Source organism: Coffea arabica, chromosome 2c (assembly GCF_036785885.1).
Source record: "Coffea arabica cultivar ET-39 chromosome 2c, Coffea Arabica ET-39 HiFi, whole genome shotgun sequence".
Lineage (NCBI taxonomy): Eukaryota > Viridiplantae > Streptophyta > Magnoliopsida > Gentianales > Rubiaceae > Coffea > Coffea arabica.
The window spans coordinates 27047590-27073131 of NC_092312.1; the positions used below are offsets into that span (position 1 = coordinate 27047590).

Below are 25542 nucleotides of genomic sequence, written 5' to 3' on the forward strand. Positions count from 1 at the left end.
CATAAGTAATTATTGAATAGCTTAGACTTATATATATATATATATATTTTTATTCCATTAAATTCTCCTCATATTTTGTGTAAAATTTAAAATTTTTTTATTATGAACATAATTATATACATGGGTAGGTGATTCGTAGAGAGCGAGTATAAATGATAAATCTCGAATTTGAATTCTTCTACTTATACTAAAAGTGTAAAAAAAAAAGAGAGAGAGAGAGTGTGTACCTTACTAAAAGAAAAAGAAAACAAAACCCAAATTCCCAAAATACAAGAGCAACAAGGGTTCTTTAGCGGACACGTGTCTCAACCAAAAGCAGTAGTACTCTAATTCCATCCCTCCACAGGTTACAGACTACACTCCCCATTTCCACAAGCTGAATAGTGAAAACCCCAACCCGAAACATTCTCAACTGAAAACAAATTTCGTCATTTACTTCCCCGCTCGAGGCTTCCGGTAACCGGCGAACAAAAAAATATGGCGGCTGGACGATTGCGATTTACCTCTCTCCTCCGTACCCTTTCTTCTCCCGCCTCCGCCTCCTCCGCTGCCCGGAGATCTAGTTCTTTCATCAGTCCCCAGGTACCAAGTCCTTTGTTCTACACACATTTTGTTTTCTATGCATCACTTATTTTTTATTGTTGTGATTTTGTTTTCATGTATCCTATTCTTGTAAAACTATTTCGTTATTAGTTGTACTTTTTGTATCTTAGATGATGAAGAAATGCTGCAAATTTAATAGATTTGAGAGTTGGCTTCTATGCGAGATTTAGTCAAGAAAACAAAACCCTAGGTTTGTTTAAGTTTTTTTTTTAAATTTAATTTCTTTAATCGTAGAAATTGAACTGTTGCCACTGGTAGTTTTCCTTTTTCTTTTTTTTTTTTTTAAAAAAAGCAAATATTTAATTTTTTGTGGCAAAGTCATTTTCTGTTTCTCTTGATGTAGAGTCGTAGATTGCTTATGCAATATTTGTTGATCTGCCTGCTGAGTCCCAAATACTAGAAAAGAATGAAATAAGTAAGAAAGTAATGTTTGATCGTATCATTCTGATTTTAGAATCTATTGGAGGGTATTTTTGAGTTGATTTCAGAAGTGAGATGTTTGTGACATGTGGATGTGGGATTCTTCTTACCCAACCATTGTCTTTGTTCTTGCAGCACTCGAGGAGTTACGCGGCTGCCGCTGCTCCAAAGGAGCAGAAAGTGAAGGTAAGCAAATTTTATTGCACTAGGCTGGTAATTTTTTTTGGTTCTTCGACATCTTGATTTAGTTTCGTCTTAATGGCTTGTTGCTCTGTCAATGATCTGTTAGGTACCTGTGACGATGTTTGGGCTTTCTGGAAATTATGCCTCAGCTTTGTACATTGCAGCTGTGAAAGCAAATGCCTTGGATAAAGTTGAATCTGAGATTTCTGACCTTATTGAGGCAACAACGAAGAGTCCGACATTTTCTCAGTTTATGAAGGATTTGTCAGTACCAGCGGACAAAAGAACAAGGGCTATACATGTTATTTGTGAGGAAGCAAAATTTTCTGATGTTACCAAGAACTTCTTATGTAAGATGCACGGCCTGTAACTCAATCTGAAAATGCTGTGGGTTTTTTTCTTTGTGTGTGTGTGTGTGTGTGTGTGTGTGTGGCTGGTAAAGGAAAGGAAGCAGTCAAGATCAGGAGAGTAAATGAATTAGAGTGTTCTGGGGAAGAATTTATGTTGTCTTCTCTAAGATTTGGTCAATTCACTATTTATCTTGTTCAAATTTGCATTGGCTTTTTCATGCAACTGTTAGAACAACTTGGATTATTCATGTCTTTCCTCTTTTTCCAATTAACAACAAAAGGCAGGCCTGTGGAGGCTGCTAATGGCACTTTCTTTACCATTCCTATTTCCTCACCAGCCAAATGAGGTATTTGAACCGTCTCTGGCCTTCTTTATTAACTTCACTGTTTCCTCTTGGTCTTCCTTTCCCAAATTCATGGCCCTTGTTGATGTTCCTGAGTCTCTGCTTGCTTAGAAGCAGGAGCCTTGATGCATAGTTTCTTGGTGAGAATTTGTAGGTTGAATAGTGCTTGAATTTTTGGATTAGGGAAATTTTCGGAGTTTTGAACTTACTGCTGGACCATGTTGATGAATGTCACTTGACATCATTAGTTGAGCCTTTCTCTGCTTTTTAGAAGATCTGTTTTGACTTTGATATCTTATTGTACTGATGCTAGTATTCATCTCTGATAGAATAGACACTGCTTTATCTCCTTGCTTTTCATCATATGGAATTTACATGCTTGGTTGTGCTTTTTTCTCCCATTTATGAGATCACCATCATATATTTTCTTGGATGAACCCACCTATCTTCTTGTGTTCTTCCTGATACTTATATGTTGATTGAACTAGTTATGTAACTTTAGGTGTTTGTGTTATAAAACTCAATTTAATGGTTTAGAAGAATAGAAGTGTTCCTCTGGAAAAAAAACTTGTCTGCTCATGTTTCTCTCCTTGATTTACTATTTTTCTGATGTTTGAATTATACCTTTAATTCATCAAAAGGGTCTATCGTGATTCTTGCTTTCTGAAAGAGCCTACAGCAATTTCGTGCTGAAAGACTTCAATTTTATGTCAACTACCTATGCAGTGGAAAATTTGTGCTTGAATACTACCATAATTGGTAGATTACAAGCCTGTTAAATAACTAAATATTTATTTTCAGTTCAAAAATTTTCTATTTTTGCAGCTGGATGCTTGATTTGTGCCTAAACTGATTCCTGCAATTGGTATAAAGCTGTTGATCTTGTACTTATCCTTGGTTTCATTTATAACAGTTGTTTTAGCTGAAAATGGGAGGCTGCAACAACTAGAAAACATAGCAAAGAGGTTTACAGAGGTGACCATGGCTCATAGGGGAGAAGTCAAAGCCATTGTAACATCAGTCATTGTAAGTTCTTTGTCATGGGAGTCTAATTCATATAACAAACATATAATCTGGCATATGCATATTTGTGGTATCTGTATAAGAAGGATGTGGTTTCCTTTTCAAACCAAAGTACTTATGTACTGACCACTAGTTAATGAAAATTCTCAGGCTAATATGTATGTTTTTGCATTTTTAACCCTTTCTTTTATGTTTTTAGTTTTGCTTCCTTTTGGGATTTGTAATCGCAAGTATTTTCCTGAAATGGGGTTTCAAACTTACAAGGCATTGCCTTCCTTGGAGGTTTAGATTATAGAATATCTAAATGTGGTCCGAGAACATTTTGCCTTTCTGCCGGAATATTGTTGTCAACTGTCTAATAAATATAGTACTCCTGGTGATGAAACTACTACAGTTTTTTCCTGATTTTACCATAGTTTTGAAGGCTATTTGCATCGGTGGTTCATATTGAATGGAACCTATGATTGCTAAAGTTTTAAATGTCTTAATTTTCTAGACATGATGAAGTGCTTTGTGACTTTGAAAAGTAGAATATTTTTCTTAGTGAAGTTGGGGCCATAACAGGGAACATATTGAGCAATAAGTTTAAGTTTTTTTTTTCCTTGTAGCATTTCTATTTTATTGAAGGAAGATCATTGTACTTCGGCTTTTTATGATTTGTTTAAGAGATTAATGTATGCTATAGAACAGTGAGAGTTGCATTGGAACACTCTAAAAGGCTATTCAGCATTTGAGTTGCATTATGTGGGTTGCATTGACCAGAGTGCATCGCCGTAAGGATATCCAGAAAGTTGTTGCATACTTGGGATAGCAATTGGTTTCTGTATATTATCTATTGAAGTTTACCCTTCTGAAATTCTTCTTTCCCACTTATGTCTTGAAGAAGCCAAGTTGGTGCTTATGTACTAATGTTCTTCAAATATCTTGTTTCCCTAATGTTGGTGCCGCAAATACGGCATGCATTGAGTGCTTGCTGCTAACAAGAGATAGATGCTACTTATCGTTGGTGTTTTGCAATCATTTTTGATATCTCTAGATAACTGATATAGTTAATATCTAATTTTGTTTTTTGCATTTGGATAAATGAGTAGATTTCTGCAGAATAAAGTTGTATGCAGCTTTTAAGGTGCAATTGCTGGTATTTCTTCATTACACAAGGAATTGTCCAGCATAATTCTACCAATTTTACCTTATGAAACTTGAGATCATACTGATAATTCACGAGCCAACATGAATTTTTCTCACAAAAATATGAATTTGTCTTTCAATTTCTGTATGTTTCTAGTGTCCTGCCAAACTTTACTCTTGATGAGCTAAAGCCAGCTAGAAATTTTCTGTCTTCAATTCTTATAAGGATTCTGAATTATTAGTTATTCTTATTCTGCGACTCCATTTAGTTTGAAATTTTCGCTGTCAAATTATGTCAATTTCTGCTTGGGTTCTTTGATCAAGCTGCCATAATAACCTTACCCGTTCGATAAAAAGAAAGCTAAAAAGAGCAAATGGATATCCTGTTTGATGTTGTCTGTTCTTCACTATGGTCAATTGGTCCAGAAATTAGTAAAAGACCATTTGATATTGCTGTTCATGTTTATAAGCTCTTGTCTTGTGCCAGCCCCTTCCACCAGAAGAGGAGAAAGAACTGAAAGAAACACTTCAGGATGTTATTGGACAGGGGAAGAAGGTGAAGCTTGAACAGAAGGCAAGTTTGTCTTTCCAAACTTTCCGATATTGTGGAACTGATGACTCCTCCTGTTCTTTCCTTGGGTAATATTTTGAATATTTTGTGGTCCATGCCAGATTGATCCCAGCATTCTTGGTGGCCTTGTGGTGGAATTTAGTCAAAAGGTTTTTGACATGTCTATAAAGACAAGGGCTCGTCAGATGGAGAGATTCCTGCGTACTCCCATCGACAGGATCTGAAGCTGCTGCAACTTCTCAGGGCCCTTAAACTCCTCATTTCTCTGCTATTTCCTTAATTGACTTGAAGAAAATTTCAAATACCTCATCCTCTTGCTTTGGCCGATGTATTTTCTTTGTTTCGGAAGTGCCTGATTGCAAATAAATGGTACCATATACGCGGAATATTTTGTATGCACCGCTTTTTGAGATTATAAATTGCAGGTTAGCAGGTCCAACTGTGTATGATTGTTCTCTTTTAAAAGGATTTGTTGCATTCTTTCTACTTCTTGTTTGGCTTTCTGAACGTTTTGCTGTATGAGACAGTTGATGAGGTTTTATCATGCTATTAGTAGCTTGCTTTTCATTGGGGGTAGCCAGATGGTACCATCTATGTTGGACAAATTGTGGTGGCAAGCTCTGTTTCTTGAAATGAATGGCCAGCGCTGCTCCTTTTATTACATTGGGAGTGAAGTTGGCACTAAGCCTGTATGTAGATCATGGCCCATGCCATCCATAGTCATGGCCTTCCACCCTAGGATCGAAATCAACCACATGAAGCAGCTTGTTATGGCCTTATTGTTGCTAGTACTACTTGGTCCTTAGTACAGAAGGGGCCAGTGTTTCTTTCATGGAAATTTACTGGATTTGGTGGTTCTGCAGTAGATAGACACTAATGGCTATTTCACCATGCAATGCAAACTCTCGTATAACAAAATGTAAATATTAGCATAGAATAGCATGCAAGAAAATAACAGTTTTTATCTCTTGTTGAAATTTGTGTCCAAAATTGAGTCCCAGTGATCCAAATTCAAAGTTATCAATAACACACGATGATGAATCTGGATCCAGTCTATTCAAATTATCTCATTCGTACAAGAACATCTTATTTGTTCTTTGCATCTCTATCGGAAGTGAGAAGAAGCAAGAAATGGAATTATATCATGATCGACGTCTGACATGCAATGTTTTCGTTGAGAATTAAGCTGCCCTGATGGCAGCAAGCACAACACAACTCGTCTGGTGGGGTACCTGAAAAGGAATGGGCTCATTATTATTATTATTATTATTCTGTTTAAGAAATGCTCATAAAATTTACTAAACCAAAGTTGCTAATTGTTTGAGGATGAAGTGTTTTGCATTTTTTATAATTTTAATTCGAAATTTTCGGCCCTTTTCTTTTTATAATTTGTCGAATAAAATAAGGTGCTTTTGTCAGTACTATTTAGTAATTGGTAAGGGCTATGTTTGTCTAATTTTAAGAAATTTGAGGGTCTATATATTAATTTTTACTTTAAACCGAGCCCGATTGCCTCTGAATCTTTTTGAACCAGATTTCCCTTTGCACTTGTTCAAACACAAACAAAGTTTTCACCAGATTTATAACAGGGCTTAATGTCAAATACCGGAAAGTCATCAAATACCTTGACATTTCCCTCGATTTGGACCCATGAAAAGCAATATTCTTTAACTATCATCCACATTATTGGTTGAGGACGTGCGTTTTTCCAAGAATTCACTGTGTATACTCTTAGATATATCACCAATAACTATTTGCTTTTCTTTTTTTTGTTGAGAGTTGTACATCAAGATCATCAAATTCACTTAATCTCGCTTCTTTAAAAAGTAATTAACTCTTGTAGTTGCTTTCCAAGTGATGAAGCCTACTTTACTAGTGACATGGCCTTTTCCACTCAATTTCTTCCAAGTAGAAAACATGTAGTGATAATTTTACTCTTCATCATGATACGAGAAAAAAAAGCTCTCTGTTTGCTTCAACTTTAACATCAAGTGCCAATAAATAATTTTGGTCCTCAGAATCCATTAGCCAGGAGGTGTTCGTGAGTTTCTTGATTTGACTCTTGAGCCCCACCCCTTTCTCTTTTCCCGTCTTCCCCCTTTTGTAGCGCTTAGAGTTTTCCTTAAATCAAAGCAAGAAAGTTATTATCTCTTTAGAGTGATTGAGAGATTGATAATTAACTTGGAAACAAGCTCTGCTGTAACCTCCCCAATACTTTTTTTGAAGGGTTCTGATGGGAGAAAATTGTATACATCCTCCTATTCATTTTCAGTTCTTACCCAAAAAAAAAAAAAATCCAAAATATACGATATCTATCTGTTTGTATTTGCAATCATTGGGTTGCACGAGACTTCTAAGCATAATTATGTTCATGGCATTTCCCATTTATCAAATTGTAAATGCCACTCATTGTCCAGGGCATAATCCAACGCATTGCTTTTTGTCTATTTTTGGGAAGTGGCATTATGTAATTTCCTCTCTTTTGGGATAGAAATTAGAAAGGCATAATCTAACTAATGATGTGCCGAATGTATATTCTCCCCCCTCTTTTACCACTTTTCATATAATGGCGGGGTTGACATGAACATCCACTCGTTTATTTGACCTAATAAATCTACTTGTTTGGAATCAAAACGTAATTATCTCTTGAACATGTGTCTCTTTCTCCTTCGTTCCCTTTTACCACTTCCTACACAAAATCAAATGCCAAATATATACTAGGTCTTGCTCGAGTCCCCGTTTTGATGGTAACTCTTATTCAAGACACCTAGAAAAATGAGAAAATATGATATTAACAATAAGACGGAGGAGGAAGTCAATGTATAAATAAGTGCACTCGCTGCATTTCAAAGGTGATGGAATATCGGGGCCGCTCGGACGGCTGGAGAATATTAAGGAGGTTGGTTGTCCAAATCAAAACGTCAATTGATTTTGAAATATTGCAGCTTTTATTAGCTGAACGCCCATGGTTTCCAACATGGCTCGATAATGGTTAGTTTCAATTGCACGTTTTAGTTGCATGTGTTTTTTTTTTACATGTATTATGCAAAATTAAATCTATTTGCGTAAAATTGTTCCAACAACCATTTCAACCCTCATTCTAGAATCTGTATACAGGCGAGTGCCGATTTCTATCAGCATGATGGATCGATCGTCAATCGCTATTTCCGATTCCATGAAGATTTTTTTCAAGAATTGACTAGATTGACAGTGAGGTAAATATCATTTGTTCAACACCATGAAAGAGAAATCCTGACGTGTTATCCCTTCCATGGCAATGCAAATCTGCATTTTCCGATGGAGGATTAGGTAAGGAATGGAAATTCAGAAAAAGAAGATCAGCCTTAACGGCCGGAGAAAGGACCGTGATGTTTGTGATTTGTGAGATATATGCAGCGTAGCAAAAATGTCCTGTCACTATCCAAGCTGAGTAGATATTCGTAAATTGCAAGTAAAACAATTTAACTGCAACCCAAAAAAAATCAGAAATTATAAGCAGGAAAGAAAATGTCACTTGTGAATAATTAAAATATCCAACGGTAGTTCTTGGAATTAGATCGAGTATTGATAAATTAAACATCATCAGTTAAATAACTACACACTTGGGATATTTCTTGTTTTTCAAATGCAAACGTGAATCACAATTAGGACCGAGGGATACAATAATCAAATAGCTAGAAGGATGAATTGTCAACTCTAATTTGAATGCATCACCTCTTTTTTTTTTTTTTTTAAATTTCAATACATCACATGAATTTGCCGAATAGTTGTTGGCTGCAACCATCATTTAAGCCCTTCAATCTTGAATATAAAAACACCATTGAAATTGTCATTCTCAAGTCTTTGTCTGCCATTTTATGTTTATTTCTGTTTTTTTTTTAAACAAAAAAAAAATTTGCTTTCGTTTGTCTCTTGTTATATTATTCTCAATCTATTCATGCACTGAACACATTTGTAACTACTGTTAATTCTAACGTAAAGTCATGATTACACATAAGGAAACACATTTGTATTCCTTCATCAGAACTCATAAGTTCGTTATGATGTCTTCTTTTTGAAGGATTAGAGTTGGTGCCAAAAGGGGTCAATATTTAACAGCTATTCAATATATGAATTAAATTCTTGCTGAAAACACTGATAAAATATCCATCTGTCGACAGGTGTTTTGCTTAAGAATTGTGTAATCTCTAACGAGAGAGAGAGACATGCCTTGAATGTTTCTTTCATTCTTCATGTAATAAACAAAGACATTTATAGTCTAGATGTTGCCCACGCGTGGCCATGCTATTTGTACTTTTACAAAAAAAAAAAAAAAAAAACCCTAGTTCTAGTAGTAGTAGTATTTTGCAATAGAAGTACTTCTTGTACTATAGCTTTCTTTCCCTCTCTTGCCAGAATCTACACTTGAGACACAAGTGTGTAAAAGGAGAGGGAAGAAGTCTTCATGAAGTGGTAATGGTGATGATGACAGTGATAGTTGTGGGGTTTGCTTAAATTATGAACGTGTGTTAAGACATGAGGGAAATGAGATTATACACTTAGCAGGCATCCCATTATGCAACACACACATTTACCATTTGTGATTGAAATTTGTCAAAAAAGATGGCAGGATAATTGATAGGGGGGGTTGAATATGTACTCAAACTTTAATTTTTTTTTTGTACCAATTAATTCTCCATTACCAAAATAAATAGCTACCTAGAAAATAAATGGAAACATGGAAGGACACGTATAGATCAAAAAAGATGGAACCTAAGCTTTCCGTTTTGTAAGTAAGTGGTGGGAAAATACAGCTAGCGGATTCATTTGAGTAGTGAATTTTCGTTAATAAAGCTTCTTGTGTATTAGGAACACATTTTTCTAATCAAAATATTTTTTTTTATCACGTCTTTGCTTTACATATATCATTTTACAAAAAGCGCTCCGGTATTATTCTAATAAAATGTTACAAATAATCCGCTCAAACGTTTAAGTCATATTTTTATCAGTTATTGTACTTCTGAATTGTTACTTTACACTAGATAAATGTCATGAACATGCCTCGATGGCAAAAGATCGATGCCTAGACATAAAATTTTGTGCTAAAGATCGCAGAGGGGCCAAATGCTCAGAATTGCCTTCGAAATAAATATTTCAATAAGAGAGCTCGGATTCAGTTGATATTATTACGAAAAAAGTAGAGTTCTAATATAGAACCTAATAATTGTACATACTTACTTTTGAAACAAAAAGAACTTGAAACAGCAAAAGAAGGATAATTAAAGAAGTATTGTTGGTAAACATACTATACACTTAGTTAACTCATAGGTGGAGTGGAAAACGGATTGGAGGGGGACCTTAGCAGAATAGAAAGGGACAGTTGGTCTTCTTGTCTTTGACTCTATCCAAGTCTTTTTCGTTTCATTTTTCTTCACTCACAAGGCAATCATCAAATGTGTATGAGAAATGAGCATATTTTGCTTCCACTTCACATAATCATCTTCATCTCTACCTCTCTCTCTTGTTCTTTCTGTATCTTTCTCATCATGTTAGCTATATAACTTCCTCCCATCTCCGTCAAGCAAGTTGGAAGAAGAAAAATATACTAACTTTTGTTTTGCATTGTTTTGGAGTTTAGCGAAAAAAAGGAGCTCTGTGGAATGAGAAAGCCAGATCCAATAATGGGGAAGGACAAAGGGAATAATAACAAAATCAAACTTAGAAAAGGGTTGTGGTCACCAGAAGAGGATGAGAAGCTCATGAATTATATGTTAACAAACGGCCAAGGATGCTGGAGTGACATTGCAAGAAATGCAGGTCTCCAGAGGTGTGGCAAGAGTTGTCGGCTTCGGTGGATCAATTACTTGAGACCAGACCTCAAACGAGGTGCATTTTCACCTCAAGAAGAAGAACTCATTGTTCATTTGCATTCCATTCTTGGAAACAGGTTTCAATCTATCTTTTTCTCTGTGTGTGTGTTTAGTTCTGCCCGATAGATTGCTGCCCCTAATTGTAGTATTGTATCAAATTATTGACTTTTAAACAAGTTAAATGTAACTTTGTTAATCTTGAATCCTAACTCATACTATTGGCAATTTTGTCCTTTCTCATGTTGTTTAAATGAACCACCATTAATTCTTTTTCTCATAGAAGTTTGATCAGCAAATAAAACTTAGCCACTTCCTCATGTACACCACAAAATTTTCTGATCAATCACTACTTGGTGGTACGTCAAATGCTGCTGCTTATCATAGTAGCCTCTACATTTGTCATTTTAGTTTCATTGAATGTTTATAATTCTGTGACCTCCACACATGAGGAAGAATGACACTGAGGGCTAAATTTGTCAGAAGTGCTTAGAACTGTTTGTTACATAAAGTGTGTTGATAGTCATAGAAAATCTTGATCCAAGAGCACTTTGCTCCTTATGTAGAAGATGAGAATTGTTAATTCATGCAGAATATGCAAGGCAATGGTGTTCCATGCATTTGCGGACTTTCTGACTGCAATGTGATCAATGAATTTTTTAGATTAAGGTTTAAAAAGCCTTGAAAAGCTAAAAATTTTTTTTGAAAGTGTTGGTAAGTTTAACGATTGTACACTAATGTAGATACTTCAAAACTTATCAACAAGAAAGCTGATTATACCTTATAAATGTTTCAGAAAGGGAGAAATTAATGGCCTAATGGACCATAAGTGCTAAGTTTTAGTATACTATCAGGATTGGAAACAATATAAACACAATCAAGGGTTCTCTTTTCTTTATACTCTCACTCCTCTCATGTGTTATTCCCACATGAAGTCTTCGACAAGAGACGGCCAAGCATCTCAAGAGAATGTACTATATGAAATTACTAATAGAAATAACTTACCATACAACCTTAAAAAACAAAATTACCATATATCTCGAAAGCACACAATATTGCAGTTAGCAAATTTATTTAGTCTTGAGCTTCTATGGTCAGACGATATTTAAGGACAGGTGGAAAGTACTTGAGTATTTCCTTTGAATATCCTTCACATAAGCTAGCTATTTACTCAAATGAACTGTATTACTCTTTCCTTTTCCTCTTTGTTTTTGTGGCTAAAGAAAACTAAAACAAGAATCTAATTAAAAAAAAAAAGAAGAAAGTTTGAAGGAAATTTTTGCTTTTCACAGGAGTATTAGAAGTTTCAATATTGTTGTATGTGGGATTTTAACTAGTCTCCCTCTCTTTTTTTTTTTTTTTCGGTGAAGGAAATTTTTGCTTTTCACAGGAGTATTAGAAGTTTCAATATTTTTGTATGTGGGATTTTAACTAGTCTCCCCCTCTTTTTTTTTTTTCGGTCGGCCATATACCCAAAATTAGCTTCACAGATTGGTACAGTTTGTCGAAGCACATTAGTGGAGTAGTACATAAGTTTTCTGTTAGTTAGGTATTCATTTTGCGTATGAATAGGCCACGCATTTAGGAGATCACATATATGACATAGTAACAAATAGAGACAATACCACCACAAAGCTGCATGATTTTGAGCATGGCAAAGATCTTAATTTCAACTCCCATGTCAATCATCAGATGGTCACAGATTGCGGCACGTCTACCAGGGAGGACAGACAATGAAATCAAGAACTTTTGGAATTCCACAATAAAAAAAAGGTTGAAGAACAACAATGCCATTACTTCTACATCATCACCTAACACCAGTGATTCCTCAGACCCCAGAGCTATCATGTTAGGAGGGCTAATGCAGCCCATGCAAGCAGAACAAGACGTATTCTCCATTTGCGTGGACTCATCTTCATCATCTCCACCATGCATGCAAGCCATGCTCAGTATAACACAAGGCAACCCTTTCAACCCCTTTCCTCCACTTCATGATAGCGCTGCTTATCTGGACATCAACGGCTCCGCGTCGGCCACTGGAGCTGCTGGCTTATATAATTTGTCAGCGGCCCATGTTGGTGGCGGAGGCGGTGGCAGTGCCGGAAGTTTAGGAGACTATGGTTTGGTAGAGCCGTTTGTGATGGGGTTGGAAAGTGACCTTTCTCTTCCTGCATTGGAGGGTAGGGCCTTTGATAATATTAATGCTGCAAATGATCAGAGTGTTCTTGACAAAAGACTGGTCCATAATAACCACCACTTCAACGGTAATGAAAGCATCAAAGTAGTAGATGATTTTGTGGGAATTGGAAATCATTGGAATGGAGAAAACTTGAGAATGGGTGAACTGGATTGGGAGGGTTTGTTGGCTAATGTCTCTTCTTTACCTTACCTTGATTTTCAAGTTGAATAACTCTTTGTTTTCCTTGGCTTTTTCAAAATCTTAAATCCTATTTTCCTGATAATATTTTTTTTGGCCCACGATATACTTCTTTTGCAATTCTTGCAACACTTTTGAATTTTCTTTCCTTTTGTTTTCTTATTTTTTGGTTGTATCAATATCACCCGTTTCCCTTTTTTTTCCTTTATACGTTATCTCTTTAATCTTTGTTTTTAAAATAACCATTTAGACCAATAGAAAATAATTTCCTAGCATGGAAGTACATTTGTAGAGGAGATCTTTGGAATTTCTGCAAAAAACTAAAGAGGAAGGCTCAATCATTTTCCGGGAGAATCAGAGTTGGCAAAGCAAGAAAATATGGTGTTGATAAAGTGTGAATATGACTGTGTGAGGAGAAAGAAAGGGTAGTAGGTGAAATGTATCTAGCCCATGTACAGCACAGAGAAAATAATGTGTGAGGATGGAAGTTGCTTTTGGGGGAACAATTAGAAGACAAGGTGAATATGGGATCAATCTTTTGATGTAAAAAGAAAAAAAAATAGAAAGCTTTAGTTGTAATTAGTTGGAAATACTTTCACACAATAATGGAATACAAGTTGCTTCTCAGTTCCTTTTTTTTTTTTTTTTTGTGGATTTGCTAATTTTTCCTCATGAGCATCAACCTTTTGATGTAAAAAGAGAACAATAAGGAAGCTTTAGTTGTATTTTAGTTGAAAATACTTTAGAAATTTTTCACAATGATAGAGTTCAAGTTCGGTACTAGTTTTCTTTTTAATTTGGACTTGCTAAATCTTCAAATGTAAGGCAAATCATCCCATGCTAATTAATTGGGCTAATTATTCATGCAAGTCATCCCATGCAAATGACACCAAAAATGGAAGTGGTTAATAATCCTAGAAACATTATAAGAATTGCCTGAGGTTGATTATGATCTTTTAAAAAAAAACTAAATAAGAATACTAAATGCAAATAGTCCAGAAGTTAGATGTAAAATGACTGAATATTAAAGGGGTTCTTAGGATGGTTTTTGTCTGGCCATTTTAAGAAGAACGTACCACAAGGTTCTTTTCTTACTTTGTTTTCTAAAATTGGGAGATGAGAATAAAATCAAGGATACATACAAAGGAGGCAATTTAAAGACTGCATGAAGCAATGAACAAGTTTGTGAGCTAAGGAATTTCCTATTATCTTGAAAATGCATCCTATACCCCCTAAAAAAAATAAATAAAATCCAATGATGCATGCCGTACAAAAAACTGTTGCCTCTTATTTAATCTGGGGACGAATGGATTGGATGGTACACGAGAAGGGAGGAGTGTAATTGAAATATTTCGGATTTGAGAAAAATATATATAATTTAACTGAATTTACCCTTAAGGCAATATACTTTGAATTCTTTTTATTACAATCGTCTTTGATTTAATTTTTAGCATAGCCAAGTATGATGGCACAAATATTATTACTATTTTTTTGGTTCAATATGACGACTCAAATCTGGATGGGTTGACTGATCTAAATTCAAATACTATTTTGCTTTTATATCTTGAAATACAAATTGAAAATTATTGCTTAATTACAAAAAGGAATCTTTTTTGGTTTAAGGGAACAAAATCCGAAGTTTAAACATTGAGCATCCAAAAAGATACGGCTATGTTGCGGAAAGATCTCTCTCTCTCTCTCTCTCTCTCTCTCTCTCTCTCTCTCTATATATATATATCCTTATACTATATAAGAATGAGATTGGATTAAAGAATGGCTTTGAATTTCAACCGCAAGAGTAGGGGTATTTTGGGATTGTGAGTGTGAGGCGGTTTTAAATGTAGTTATAGTATTGGGTACTACTTTAGATAGCATGTGCATTATTGTATTTACTAAAATGTCCGTGTATTCTAAAGAATGAGTTTGGATTAAAGAATGGCTTTGAATTTCAACCGCAAGAGTAGGGGTATTTTGGGATTGTGAGGCGGTTTTAAATGTAGTTATAGTATTGGGTACTACTTTAGATAGCATGTGCATTATTGTATTTACTAAAATGTCCTTGTATTCTAAAAGATGCAGTAATGGTTTGTTCAAAGGTTTGGGTAATTTGGGAATGTGAGATTATTTGGTCATCTTTACTACAATGGATACAACCATAATTGCTTCTTTATTGGTGTAATTACTTAAATGTCCTTGCAGAGACATTCATTTTGGTTTGAATCAATTATTACTATTACTTTGCTATTATAACTTAAAGAACTTCAAACGTCATTTTCATTTCAATTAAAGCAAGGACAATGTGATTTATTAAGGAATTTATGATTGAGCATTAGTTTCAACTTCAATTCTTCAAATGTTTGTCCCTTCACATTCTTCCGTTACGTTCCTTTCATCTTCCGATAAATACTTATTTGTATTGCTATTGTACTTTAGATTTCAATATGGTTCTCTAATGAAGTTATTCTTGGTAGTTCAACTTGAGGTGAGGTTTCATTCTTTTTTTTTAAAGGTATGATTTACTTTATAAAATCGTAATTTTTATTGTTAGCTAAATGCTTTCATTCCAAAATTGGATACTCTGTTAGCGCAATTTAATGTTGATATTATTGTTTCCCTACAAAGTTGGTTGTTATATACAATTTAAATGGTGTGGTTTTGTTGGAATAGGTTTCGATCAAAAAGAATGTTGGCTACTTTGATCAAAAAGCCTCCTCCATAGTTGGTTACTTTCATCAACAAGAATATTATGTAGATGCATCTTTAAGTAGATAATCACTTTGTTTGTTTGTCATTCTCTGAATCGTTTGGGTATCTGTTTAAAGTTCATTTAGTCTTGTTAATAAAAAAACTCATATACAAGTGTTTGTTTCAAAATATATGAACTGAGCAAGATAGCATGCATAATTTCCTTCTTCATCTCCCAGTATACATTAGATATTTTGTTACTTCATTTTGTTACTCAATGTGCGTGAGTTTTTTGATATTCGCTTGAACTACCATAAAATCTTTTTTAACCATAAGCACCAAACATCCGCGCGATGCGCCGGCATTTCCCTCCTAGTAATATATACAAATATACATATACACATGTTTGGATGGTGACATTGAGATTGATGGCAAAAAGTGTAAAAATATGCAGAGAAAACGAAAAGCCTGGAGAAGGGAAGTGTATATGCGGTCCAGGATGCAATTAACAAAACTAACCGTCGCCTGAGAGATTCGAACTCTCGCGGGGAAACCCCATGTACTTAGCAGGCACACGCCTTAACCACTCGGCCAACGCGACTGGTTCGAGGTGGGGGGAACTATTTTCTATCTTATGGAATATTCCACAAGTTGGAACAGATGATGAATGAGATTAGTATTTACTTTAGAAATTAGATGTTTCTGAATTTTTGAATCTTTTCCAAATGGTTATTGTAGATCAAGTTGAAGTTCGAATCATATAATATGCCCTGAATATCACGTTAAAGGGCTCTTGAATTTCAGGCCCAAGTCATGATGACTTTTTCCATGGATTTGTATGTGAAGGGACTTGCAGGAGTAGAAACTTTTGGTTTTAAGTGCATTACCAAATTTCTATGGAATTGTCATTTGTTGACATTGATAGCACTATTTGGGAAAACCATCTAAAAGTTGGTAGCCCAACCCATAAGAAATAGTATATTATTCAATGCAATTTTTCCATAGTTAATTGCAGGGATATTCAGTAGTTAAGTTCAGTGTGACACATGCTATTGGATATGGATGGTAATTGGAACGAGTGCCTGCGAAAGTTCAATGAGGTTGGGGGCAAATGCAGGCCCCATCCCATCATCCGCCTTAATTTAATATATATATATAATATAAAATACATAATATAATATAGTTATATATGTGTGTGTGTGTGTGTGTGTAATATGAAATGAATATTATGATATTTTCTTGTGATAATATAATAAAATTTTGAAAAATGTTATTTGTACTCCCATTTTTGTTAATTACACTTCCATTATTATTTTAATTATATGATTTTTATTTATTTATTAGACTATATGATAAAATGAATGGTAGGAGTGCAAATTCCAAAACAATGAAATGCAAATAACATTTTTCTATAATTTTTTGTGGTAAAATGATAATTTTGTTATGTTAGTTTACCTTTTTTCTTTTGCTATGTCATGTTGTTTATAAAAATAATGATAATTCATTTAGAATTCATGTAACATCAGACATAGAGAAGCGGATTCACATCACATGGTCAAAAATAATTTTTATACTTTATCTCATGTTAAATTTTTTGATGTGAAATTTGAAAAAATGATTAGTAAATCTATTATTAGTGTTATACATATATTAAAAAAAATGACATGAAAAATAAAAATAGTAGCAAGACAATTCGGGGCATCCACGGGGATAGCGGGGCAGGACGGGGGCAGGGAGTGCCCAAACCCGCCCTATTGCCAACCATACTATTGGGCGGTTTTCTTCGCATCTCTTGAATTCTGTATGGCATGCCCCATATGACATTTTCTACATATCATCAATTCATCATTTTTATTTATCTGGTTTATTAATCGTGAATTTTGTCATTCACATTCATTTTTAGAGCAGGAAGTTTAATTCCTCAACCGTTGATTAATAATTCAAAGAGCATGTCTTGTCTACCTTGGACAAAATGCATGATGCCATATAATTTGTACGGTGTAATGGAAAAACCACGTAGATATTTGTGGGGTTAAATGTTTTATTGTCAAGAGGATTTCTTCACAAAATTTTGAATTATTAATCGATAGAAATAAATTACCCAAAGTTTGCCCTCTAATTTGAAGAATATGAGTGTCTGTAGTGATGTATATGCACCCATGTAGAGAGGATGCTATACTATGCAGTGCTCCAATCGCGTTGCAGTCTGATCATGTAGAAGTTCCAATGCTTGATTTTCGACTGATTTAATTGAAGAAGAACTTAAAGATAGACTGCAAAAAACCAGAGACCACCAGAAAATACTAATTACACCCTCTTGAGGTAAATTAAAATCTTTTTTTTTAAATAAAGAAAAAAAAAAGTTAGACTATTGTGCTCAAATGTATAGACGAAATAAGAAAATTTACTTCTAGAGATGAATGTTAACACCCTCAGTTTGGGATATCAAGCCATCGCATGGGCCTTGGTCATATATATATATATATATATATAAATTTTTATGAGTGAAAAAAAACTATATTGCTAACAAATATTTTTTAAAAAAATTTTTAATTTTCTATAGGAGTAAATACATTTGTTTTCAATAGAGCATGGGGTACGTATCTCAATTTATGAAGACATTCCAAAGTATCTAAATCTATTGCGTATTATCAAGCTGCCACAAAATAAGTGAATGAGGTGAGACCTTGATTGACGATTGATTTCATTATGCACACCACCTTTTGAACCAAATAAATCTTCCATTCAATTGGCCCACGTGAGAAAACACACAGGGCAAGTTATTTTTGGGGAATCATTGATACAATTTTAATTTTGGCTTCATTTGTTCCTTTTTTGGTTTGTTTTCACCTAATAATGAAGAAAAGCATGAAAAAGAAGTGGAGTATACTATTCTTGATTCAATTCCTTTTTCTTTTTTCTTTTTTCTTTTACTGTTAAGCAAATTTATAAACATTCCATTTATAAATCATATTATATATGCAATAATACATAAGCTCTCTTGCACTATCATATAAATATGACTCGTTTATTAATAATATTGATTTCTGTTTTATATATAAAAAAAAAAATCATGTAGACGTGACTCGTGATCACTTTTCTTACATCACGTGACTATAAAATATACTACATGATTTACAAGCGACATTTTAGACAACCTCTGCATAAGCATTTAACTGGTGGAAAACAAGCCCTGTAAAAATACAGCAACATGTAAAATTAGCACATTCTTTGTCTGGGCTGTGCTCCAGATTTTGAACGTTCCTGGCTCCTAGTTGACAAAAAAAAAAAAAAAGATGAAATATTGAATTTAATTCAAAATTCATCCTACTCTCCGAAATCCCTAATACATAGATTTACCTAATGTGTTCGGTGCTAAAACATGGTACTCAACATGTTCAACAATAGGAATCTAGGTCTATAGATTGGTACTCCAAATTTGAACTCATTATGTCTTCCTATAAAAGCAAAAGCAGTGCCCCTTAAATTATTTTCAATCATGACCCCTTATGCTTTATCTTGCATATCAATCCACCGCTCTATCTCTTCAAAAGCAAGAAATATCAGCAAAATTCATAGTTGAGTAATGGGAATCATCAAGTGTATCTTCTTTCCTATGCACGCCTAAAACATGCATTATGTCTTTGCCACTTGATGATCAACGAAGTCAAAATATGTTGTAATACGAGATCTCAATCCGACCTGTTAATTTTTCTACGTTTGATTCTAACAGTTGAATTGAAACATCGACAAGGCTTCAGACCTGATGAATAGCAGCAGCTCAGTGGGATGAGCGGATTTTGGATATGGGGGAAACAGTGCAAAGAACCAATTAATTTTGCTTTGATTTTTGAGCATTATGGGTTTTGGTTGGGGAAAATCTCCAATTAATTCTAGTCCGATCAATGTGCAAATGTTATTGAAACAAATTATGCAACAATAAAATTCTAGGTACTTCATAATTAATTTATACTTACATGCACCTTTTAAAATAAAAAAGATTTAAGACGGATGCCTTGCAAATTGTGGCCGCAGAGAAGGTTTCATTGTCTAAAATCAACCGTCACATGTCCCAATCATAGACCTTTTGCAACCAGAGAAAAAGATTTTATCTGGGGATGAAAATTGAAATTCATGAAAGGATTTCACATTAATTTTCAAGTTGATGGACCAATGGATATGATCGATTTTCACCTGAATGGCTTTGGGAACATTGTATTCTAAGGTCATTTTCAGAATTGGTCATGATGGCCTCCATCTATCAAAAGCAAACCTCTCCTTTTCGCTGTTTAAAAACCCTCCAAAAACCCTTTCCCATGTCAAGCAAATCATTCTTCCCAGCCCATCTTTCTGATCACTCACACACACACACTTTCACTGCACTAGCGATGACTATCTACAGAACAGATCCAGAAGAGGAAGCTTTATTCCGCTCCTATCCTTGCGCAGTTTACTACGTACAGAGTCCATCATCAGTTTCCCATGCATACAGTGCTGAAATTCGTAACATCAACAATGAATCTGCATTAGAAACTTTTGCCAACAATCCCAACAACGCAAGCCAAGAAGCAGCCAATCGGCTTGCTCTATCGCGTTACTCGTCCTCTCATGGATCAACCAACCTTTTCCTGCATGAGAAGAAAATCCCTTATGATCATGATGTTCAAAGCCATGGAACAGGAGTTACGTACAATGAAGAGATTAATCGTCACGAAGGCAATATGGTTGTTGTTGATAGACTCAGAAATGGCTATCACATTGAAGAAGATCATGAGTATGAAGAGGATGAGGAATATTTTGAGGAGAAGGCCGAATGGTGGAGAATGTTTTCTTTCGGTGGTTCTATTTCTGGAGGGTGGAAGTTTCTGCAGATGACTTGGAGGTTTATACTGAGTGTGGTGATTGCACTAGTTGTGTTCTACATTCTCACCAAGCCACCAGCTCCTAAGATGTCTATTAAGGTAAAATCTCTAGCCCTTTTTCCCCTTTTAGATATTTGATTCGGCCCATTCTCAACTGATTTTCTTCACTTGCTTTTAGTTTCTGATTTTGACTGTTGTCAGTGCGTGCTTCTAGTTTCTGATTTTAACGGTTATCAGTGCGGCGTGCAGTAGATGCATCTCCTTTTTTTTGGTAATTGAACGTAGGACCTCCTATTTATAATTGCTCGTATCTTACTATTTAACCCAACCCTTCCCGCAGTAGATGCATCTTAACCGTCAGTGGAAAAGTTAATTAGAATTAAAATAAAAAGAGTTTCATGACAATTTTGGCATTCCTTTCTTCGTAACATTTTTTGCCATATGACATTATGGTTGTGCATAATCCGACAACTAGGGCAATGCCAATATGTAAAATCTCCCAAACCATGTTGAAAACAGAAAGCAAAAGAAACAAATGCAATGACCCCAAGATTTGTGTAAAACTGTGGAGTGACTCAATATGGAAATCTTCACAGGAGTCAAAGAATTGTGTTTCTGACAAATGTATAGAATTTTATGTAAATAAATGTTATTTACACTCCTCTTTTGTTATTTGCGCTTCCACTACTATTTTTATTATATAGTTTTCGTTTATTAGACTATATGATATAACAAAAGGTGAGAGTGCAAATAACAAAATATGAAGTGCAAATAACATTTCCCTTTCATAAATAGCTAATTCACCTGGTTATATGTTTACGTGATGTAAAAAAGTTACATTGGAAGAAGATTAGAAAGAAAAGTTAAAGAGCCTTTTGAAAATCTTGCACGCTAATACTAAATGTATGAATGATTACTATTAGCCATCATTTTCTTAGCCATATATAGCTAATGCAAAGGAAATCATCTTTTTCATAGGAGTGTAAACTAGCCTAAATAAGCTGAATATCTTAGTGTTCAGATTTATTTGATTATTTTAATGATATTGAATTTTGTTCAAATTTGACTTGTTTTCTTCTCGAATTGAGGTTGAATAAACTTTTGTCGAGGCGAAATCGAGTCGAGATCGAATAGTTTGAACTTTTTATATGTAAATTTCACTTATATGCTAATTAAACCAAACTTGAGCTGAATTTGAAAATTTATCAAGTACAAAATGTTGTTCAAGTTTGGTTTGATTAGTTGACGAACCAAATTTGCTTGAACTCTTATCGAGCTGAGTTTAATTCAAATATCGAATAGTTTAGTTTATCTTTCACCTTCACTTTTCATAATTCTCTAAATATGAAAACGGGGAAGTTTATTCTGGAATTATTCTTTTTTTTTTTTTTTACATAACGGCACATCTAACTTAGTCTAACGGTGGCCTAACTAGGTCGAGAAAATCGAATGAGACTGAACCACTATCTGACCAAACGGATGCACCACGTACACGCATATGAACTTAGAAAAAAATCACATATAGTGGCACATTGACGGGTACCCTACAATCCATGTAGTAGCCAACTCCTTTAGAGAAAGTTGGTTCTTGAAAGAAGGCAATTTTGCTTTTGGGCTGTAGTTGGGCTTTGTCTGCTACACCTTCCCATCATTGTTCAAAAAAAAAAAAAAACAATTGTTTCCTATTGGGCTTAAAAGGCCCAATCCTATCACTGGAAAAGATTAAAACGTCCGATAGGAATTCAACAATAATTCATGCCTCATGGAAATTGAACTATTAACACTTTTAGGGACCTTATTTTAGTCATTTTGAGCAATAAAGCAGATCCACTTCAAGAAATTGTGACCCTTGGTTATCAAAGCAGACATGCTTTTACCTTAACCATTTGTAGGCCCTTTCTAGCCTTTACTTGCTTTTGTTTAAAGAAAGAGATTTGTCTCATTCTAAAGGCTGAAAGGTATCATTGAAGTTGGAAGAGAAAAACGTCAAGTAAGAAATTAAGAGTAGAAAAATCAAATGTTGCTATCTTAACTATTTGTTTGTAGGGCCATTATCCTGACTATCTTAAATGGTTCTCAGAACACATGAAAACTTTTTTTTTAATAAAAAAAACTAGAAAATTTTATTAAATTGAAGATAGATCTGCAGTAATTGCGGAGGAAAGAAAAGATGGTGAAGAAAATCTCCAAGTACGAATGTCTGAAATAGAACTAACATTCCTAGCTGATAAATGAGCAATCACATCTAGATTCTTAAGAACCCAATTGGCCACCCAAATGACGAAAATTACACAGTTAGATGTTTATTCTCCTCGGATAAGTGCAAATTAATTTCACAAGTTGGTATAGCCATTATTAGCTCATGAAATAGTAATCAACTCAAGATGAAACATAAATGGAAGAAAACTTTGTAAATTAATATACCTAATTTACATTGCACCATCTATTTTAAGTATTTTTAATTTTTTATTCCTTATAAGTGTATTGTTTCAATTAGCTTGCTACAGGTTGCTGTTCCTAGTATAAAATATATTGCTAGTACCTTTGAATATTTTTGTGTACGTACAAGATCCTTCTAGATGGATTAAGAGTCCTTGATTTTTTTCCGGGATTGGAAGTATAGTGGCATGTTCAAAGGGACAAATGTTTGTGATCGAAATGGAAGCTCCACCTCTCATGGGATCTGTTATCCATCAAATCCACAATATACAAAGGCTCAGGCAAATCCACCACTAAGAATTGTTTACTTCTATCTTGTCTCTCTTTGTGGCTCACCTGTTCTTGACCATTTAATTAATTTCAATGACATGAACAATTTCCTTGTTTTCAACTTGATATTAAACCACATAAACTCTATATATATTGCATGAGAAGGTTGGTATCAATGATAGGAAATTAATTCGTACGCTTAATAATTTGCTTGTTCGTTTGTTGCTAATAACACCAGACCAGAATTTTGTTGTTTTCCATTCTTTGGATGAACAAATCAGGAGCATTTAGTCGTATTTTTGGCTTCAAGCTCATTTTGCCATTCTGAATTATTTACAAATCATTCCATCACATCAATACGTTCATATATGAGAGGAGAAGAGCAAGAGCACGAGTGTGTCATCCCACCTTATAATGCACGCATGATTGTGGTTTCATCCTCAACCATTGCTTCTGTGTCTGTTATCCTCTTCTTGATTGTCATGATTGCCTTGTTATCTTCGTCAAACGGTACTCTCCTGTCATTTAGCAATATCATTTTTGAGAGATGATACAGTTCCTTTTGGATATCATGCCCTCGAATTAAAATTACCATAAGTGATTTTAACCCTTAAATTGTCATTATTCAAAAAAATATAAATAATTATCATTCTTGAGAGATACAAATTGAGGGAATTGTTCTTAAAAGCGACATAAAATCTTCCATCATTTTTTACCCTGGATTATTGATGTTAGGCAAAAATATGCAATAGTACCTCAATATTTTGGATAAACTACAATGGACCGCTCTAATCTGGGACACTCAAAGAATCATAAATGTTAAAAATCTACACATCAAACATGTAAATTAACCAATGTCTTTTCAACTTTAATTCAAGTTCTATGTAACACGATGTATAGCAAACTCAGATTCCACAGTTCCTTCCATCAGCCAAAAAGTTACAGTATCAGATTTCCAATATGCATCAAAATTCAACATGAAATGACATAGTTGTGTAGGTCAGAATCGATCTCCAACTCACGTATCCGTTCCTTAATATTGTACCTCTTGTAACAAGTCGATATTTGCAAAGATGGCAGGAATTCCCCAGTTTGAATTGGTTGAAGGAGTTGATGCATCTGGTGTCACCACCAAGCTGCTCACTTGCAATTGTACCGTGGACTTAGTGGTGGACAACAAGTCGAAGCTATTTGGGCTACACATTCATCCACCCTTCCTGGCAATGTCATTTGGCAATCTCCCTTTTGCATTGACTGAAGTAAGCATTTGTGTGGTATACATTTTTCAACCTTTAATCATTACAGTCACTTGTACCGTCAAGGACAGAAGGAAGCATGCATGCTTTATCCAATTGCCAGCAAGGATTCTATTGTCTCTCTCTGTTTTAGTCTTGTCAGTATTCTATTTTGGCCAAAAGTAAACAATCTGGGACTTAAACTTCATCTGATCTCAGTTTGCAGCCTTAATTCGGCCTCGTAAAAGAGCAGCTCATATTCTCTCCATTTGAAGCAAAGTGGCGGACTTAATATTTTTTAAATGTCCGCAAGATTTTAGCTGCATGAAAATACTATGTAGCTGCATGAAATTACTATAAGGTAGAAGATTTGATTTACAAGTTTAAAAACAAAAACAAATTTGAGGTGCACAATAGAACTTTACAACCAATTGTTGAAGTTGTATTTTTGTCGTTCGTCAGGACATACGTACATACATACATATACCTACCATAATTGCTCTTTCTTTGGTACTGATCATGATTAGATTTTTCTTGTCCCAAAAAAAGGGGAAAAGTAAAACATCTTAAAATTTTTGGGTTATCTTTTGCACACTTGAACTAATACTCAAGATTTAAAAAATGTTGCAGGCTCCAGAGTTTCATACAGGGATTGATGATACAGAAATGTTCAAGTTGTTTGTGGGCACTAGAAATAAACCAATGTATGCTGCAGGAAGAAGCATGCAAGATTTGCTTGAATCAAACAAGGGATTGCCTCTCGTCATTCGCGTGCACCTAAGATCAAGTTTTAAAGTAGTTTGGGGACTCATCAAGCCTAAATTTCATCACGAAGCTCAGTGCCTAATTATTCTTCGAAAAGCATATGACAAGAAACATAGAACTCAAGAATTTATTGGCAAGTGTGCCATTTCTTCATAGCCCAAACATTTATTCAGTCGAATTGAACTCAATTGGGGTTTTCACCTCAATGAAATAGTAATCAAAGTTCCAATCGAAGAACATGCCATTTTGAAGTCTATTGAAAAGATCTAGTCTTCTTTGGTTATATTTTCAAGAACGAGAGGATAACAAATTTAACAAAACGTGAGAGAGAACTTCAATCCAGAATTCAACAACCTTTGCGTAATTAAAGTTCTACATTCACCATCTAAAACATTTCAGATTTGAACGTCCTTTACTTTTCGCAGAACAAATGAGAAGGAA

The 25542-nt window shown here is 34.6% G+C and overlaps 3 protein-coding genes and 1 non-coding gene across 4 annotated transcripts; 3 read left to right on the forward strand and 1 right to left on the reverse strand.

The window, feature by feature from the left end:
• Nucleotides 1–361: 361 nt before the first annotated feature.
• LOC140035276 (ATP synthase subunit O, mitochondrial-like) lies at nt 362–5061 on the forward strand. Its single transcript, XM_072075582.1, has 6 exons — nt 362–582; nt 1159–1209; nt 1313–1556; nt 2814–2926; nt 4539–4625; nt 4724–5061. The coding sequence occupies exons 1-6, from the start codon at nt 478–480 to the stop codon at nt 4844–4846; spliced, it is 723 nt and encodes a 240-aa protein (XP_071931683.1). The 5' UTR covers nt 362–477; the 3' UTR covers nt 4847–5061.
• A 5126-nt stretch (nt 5062–10187) lies between these two features.
• On the forward strand, nt 10188–13484 carry LOC140035277 (transcription factor MYB83-like). Its single transcript, XM_072075583.1, has 2 exons — nt 10188–10548; nt 12161–13484. Exons 1-2 carry the CDS (start codon nt 10262–10264, stop codon nt 12876–12878), a joined length of 1005 nt encoding a protein of 334 aa, XP_071931684.1. The 5' UTR covers nt 10188–10261; the 3' UTR covers nt 12879–13484.
• A 2565-nt stretch (nt 13485–16049) lies between these two features.
• On the reverse strand, nt 16050–16131 carry TRNAS-GCU (transfer RNA serine (anticodon GCU)). Its single transcript has one exon. It is a non-coding gene; the product is annotated as a tRNA-Ser (tRNA).
• A 3742-nt stretch (nt 16132–19873) lies between these two features.
• LOC140035888 (uncharacterized) lies at nt 19874–25347 on the forward strand. Its single transcript, XM_072077263.1, has 3 exons — nt 19874–20491; nt 24175–24360; nt 24967–25347. Exons 1-3 carry the CDS (start codon nt 19919–19921, stop codon nt 25255–25257), a joined length of 1050 nt encoding a protein of 349 aa, XP_071933364.1. The 5' UTR covers nt 19874–19918; the 3' UTR covers nt 25258–25347.
• The last annotated feature ends 195 nt before the right edge of the window (nt 25348–25542 follow it).

What these genes read in the sequence shown, in the direction of transcription:
- LOC140035276 (XM_072075582.1), top strand. Translation starts at nt 478, where the DNA reads ATGGCGGCTGGACGATTGCGATTTACCTCTCTCCTCCGTACCCTTTCT. An exon ending in TGTTACCAAGAACTTCTTAT is followed by an intron (nt 1,557 to 2,813) that starts GTAAGATGCACG and finishes CATTTATAACAG; the next exon opens with TTGTTTTAGCTGAAAATGGG. An exon ending in AGGTGAAGCTTGAACAGAAG is followed by an intron (nt 4,626 to 4,723) that starts GCAAGTTTGTCT and finishes GGTCCATGCCAG; the next exon opens with ATTGATCCCAGCATTCTTGG.
- LOC140035888 (XM_072077263.1), top strand. Translation starts at nt 19,919, where the DNA reads ATGACTATCTACAGAACAGATCCAGAAGAGGAAGCTTTATTCCGCTCC. An exon ending in CTCCTAAGATGTCTATTAAG is followed by an intron (nt 20,492 to 24,174) that starts GTAAAATCTCTA and finishes ATATTTGCAAAG; the next exon opens with ATGGCAGGAATTCCCCAGTT. An exon ending in TCCCTTTTGCATTGACTGAA is followed by an intron (nt 24,361 to 24,966) that starts GTAAGCATTTGT and finishes AAAATGTTGCAG; the next exon opens with GCTCCAGAGTTTCATACAGG.
- LOC140035277 (XM_072075583.1), top strand. Translation starts at nt 10,262, where the DNA reads ATGAGAAAGCCAGATCCAATAATGGGGAAGGACAAAGGGAATAATAAC. An exon ending in CATTCCATTCTTGGAAACAG is followed by an intron (nt 10,549 to 12,160) that starts GTTTCAATCTAT and finishes GTCAATCATCAG; the next exon opens with ATGGTCACAGATTGCGGCAC.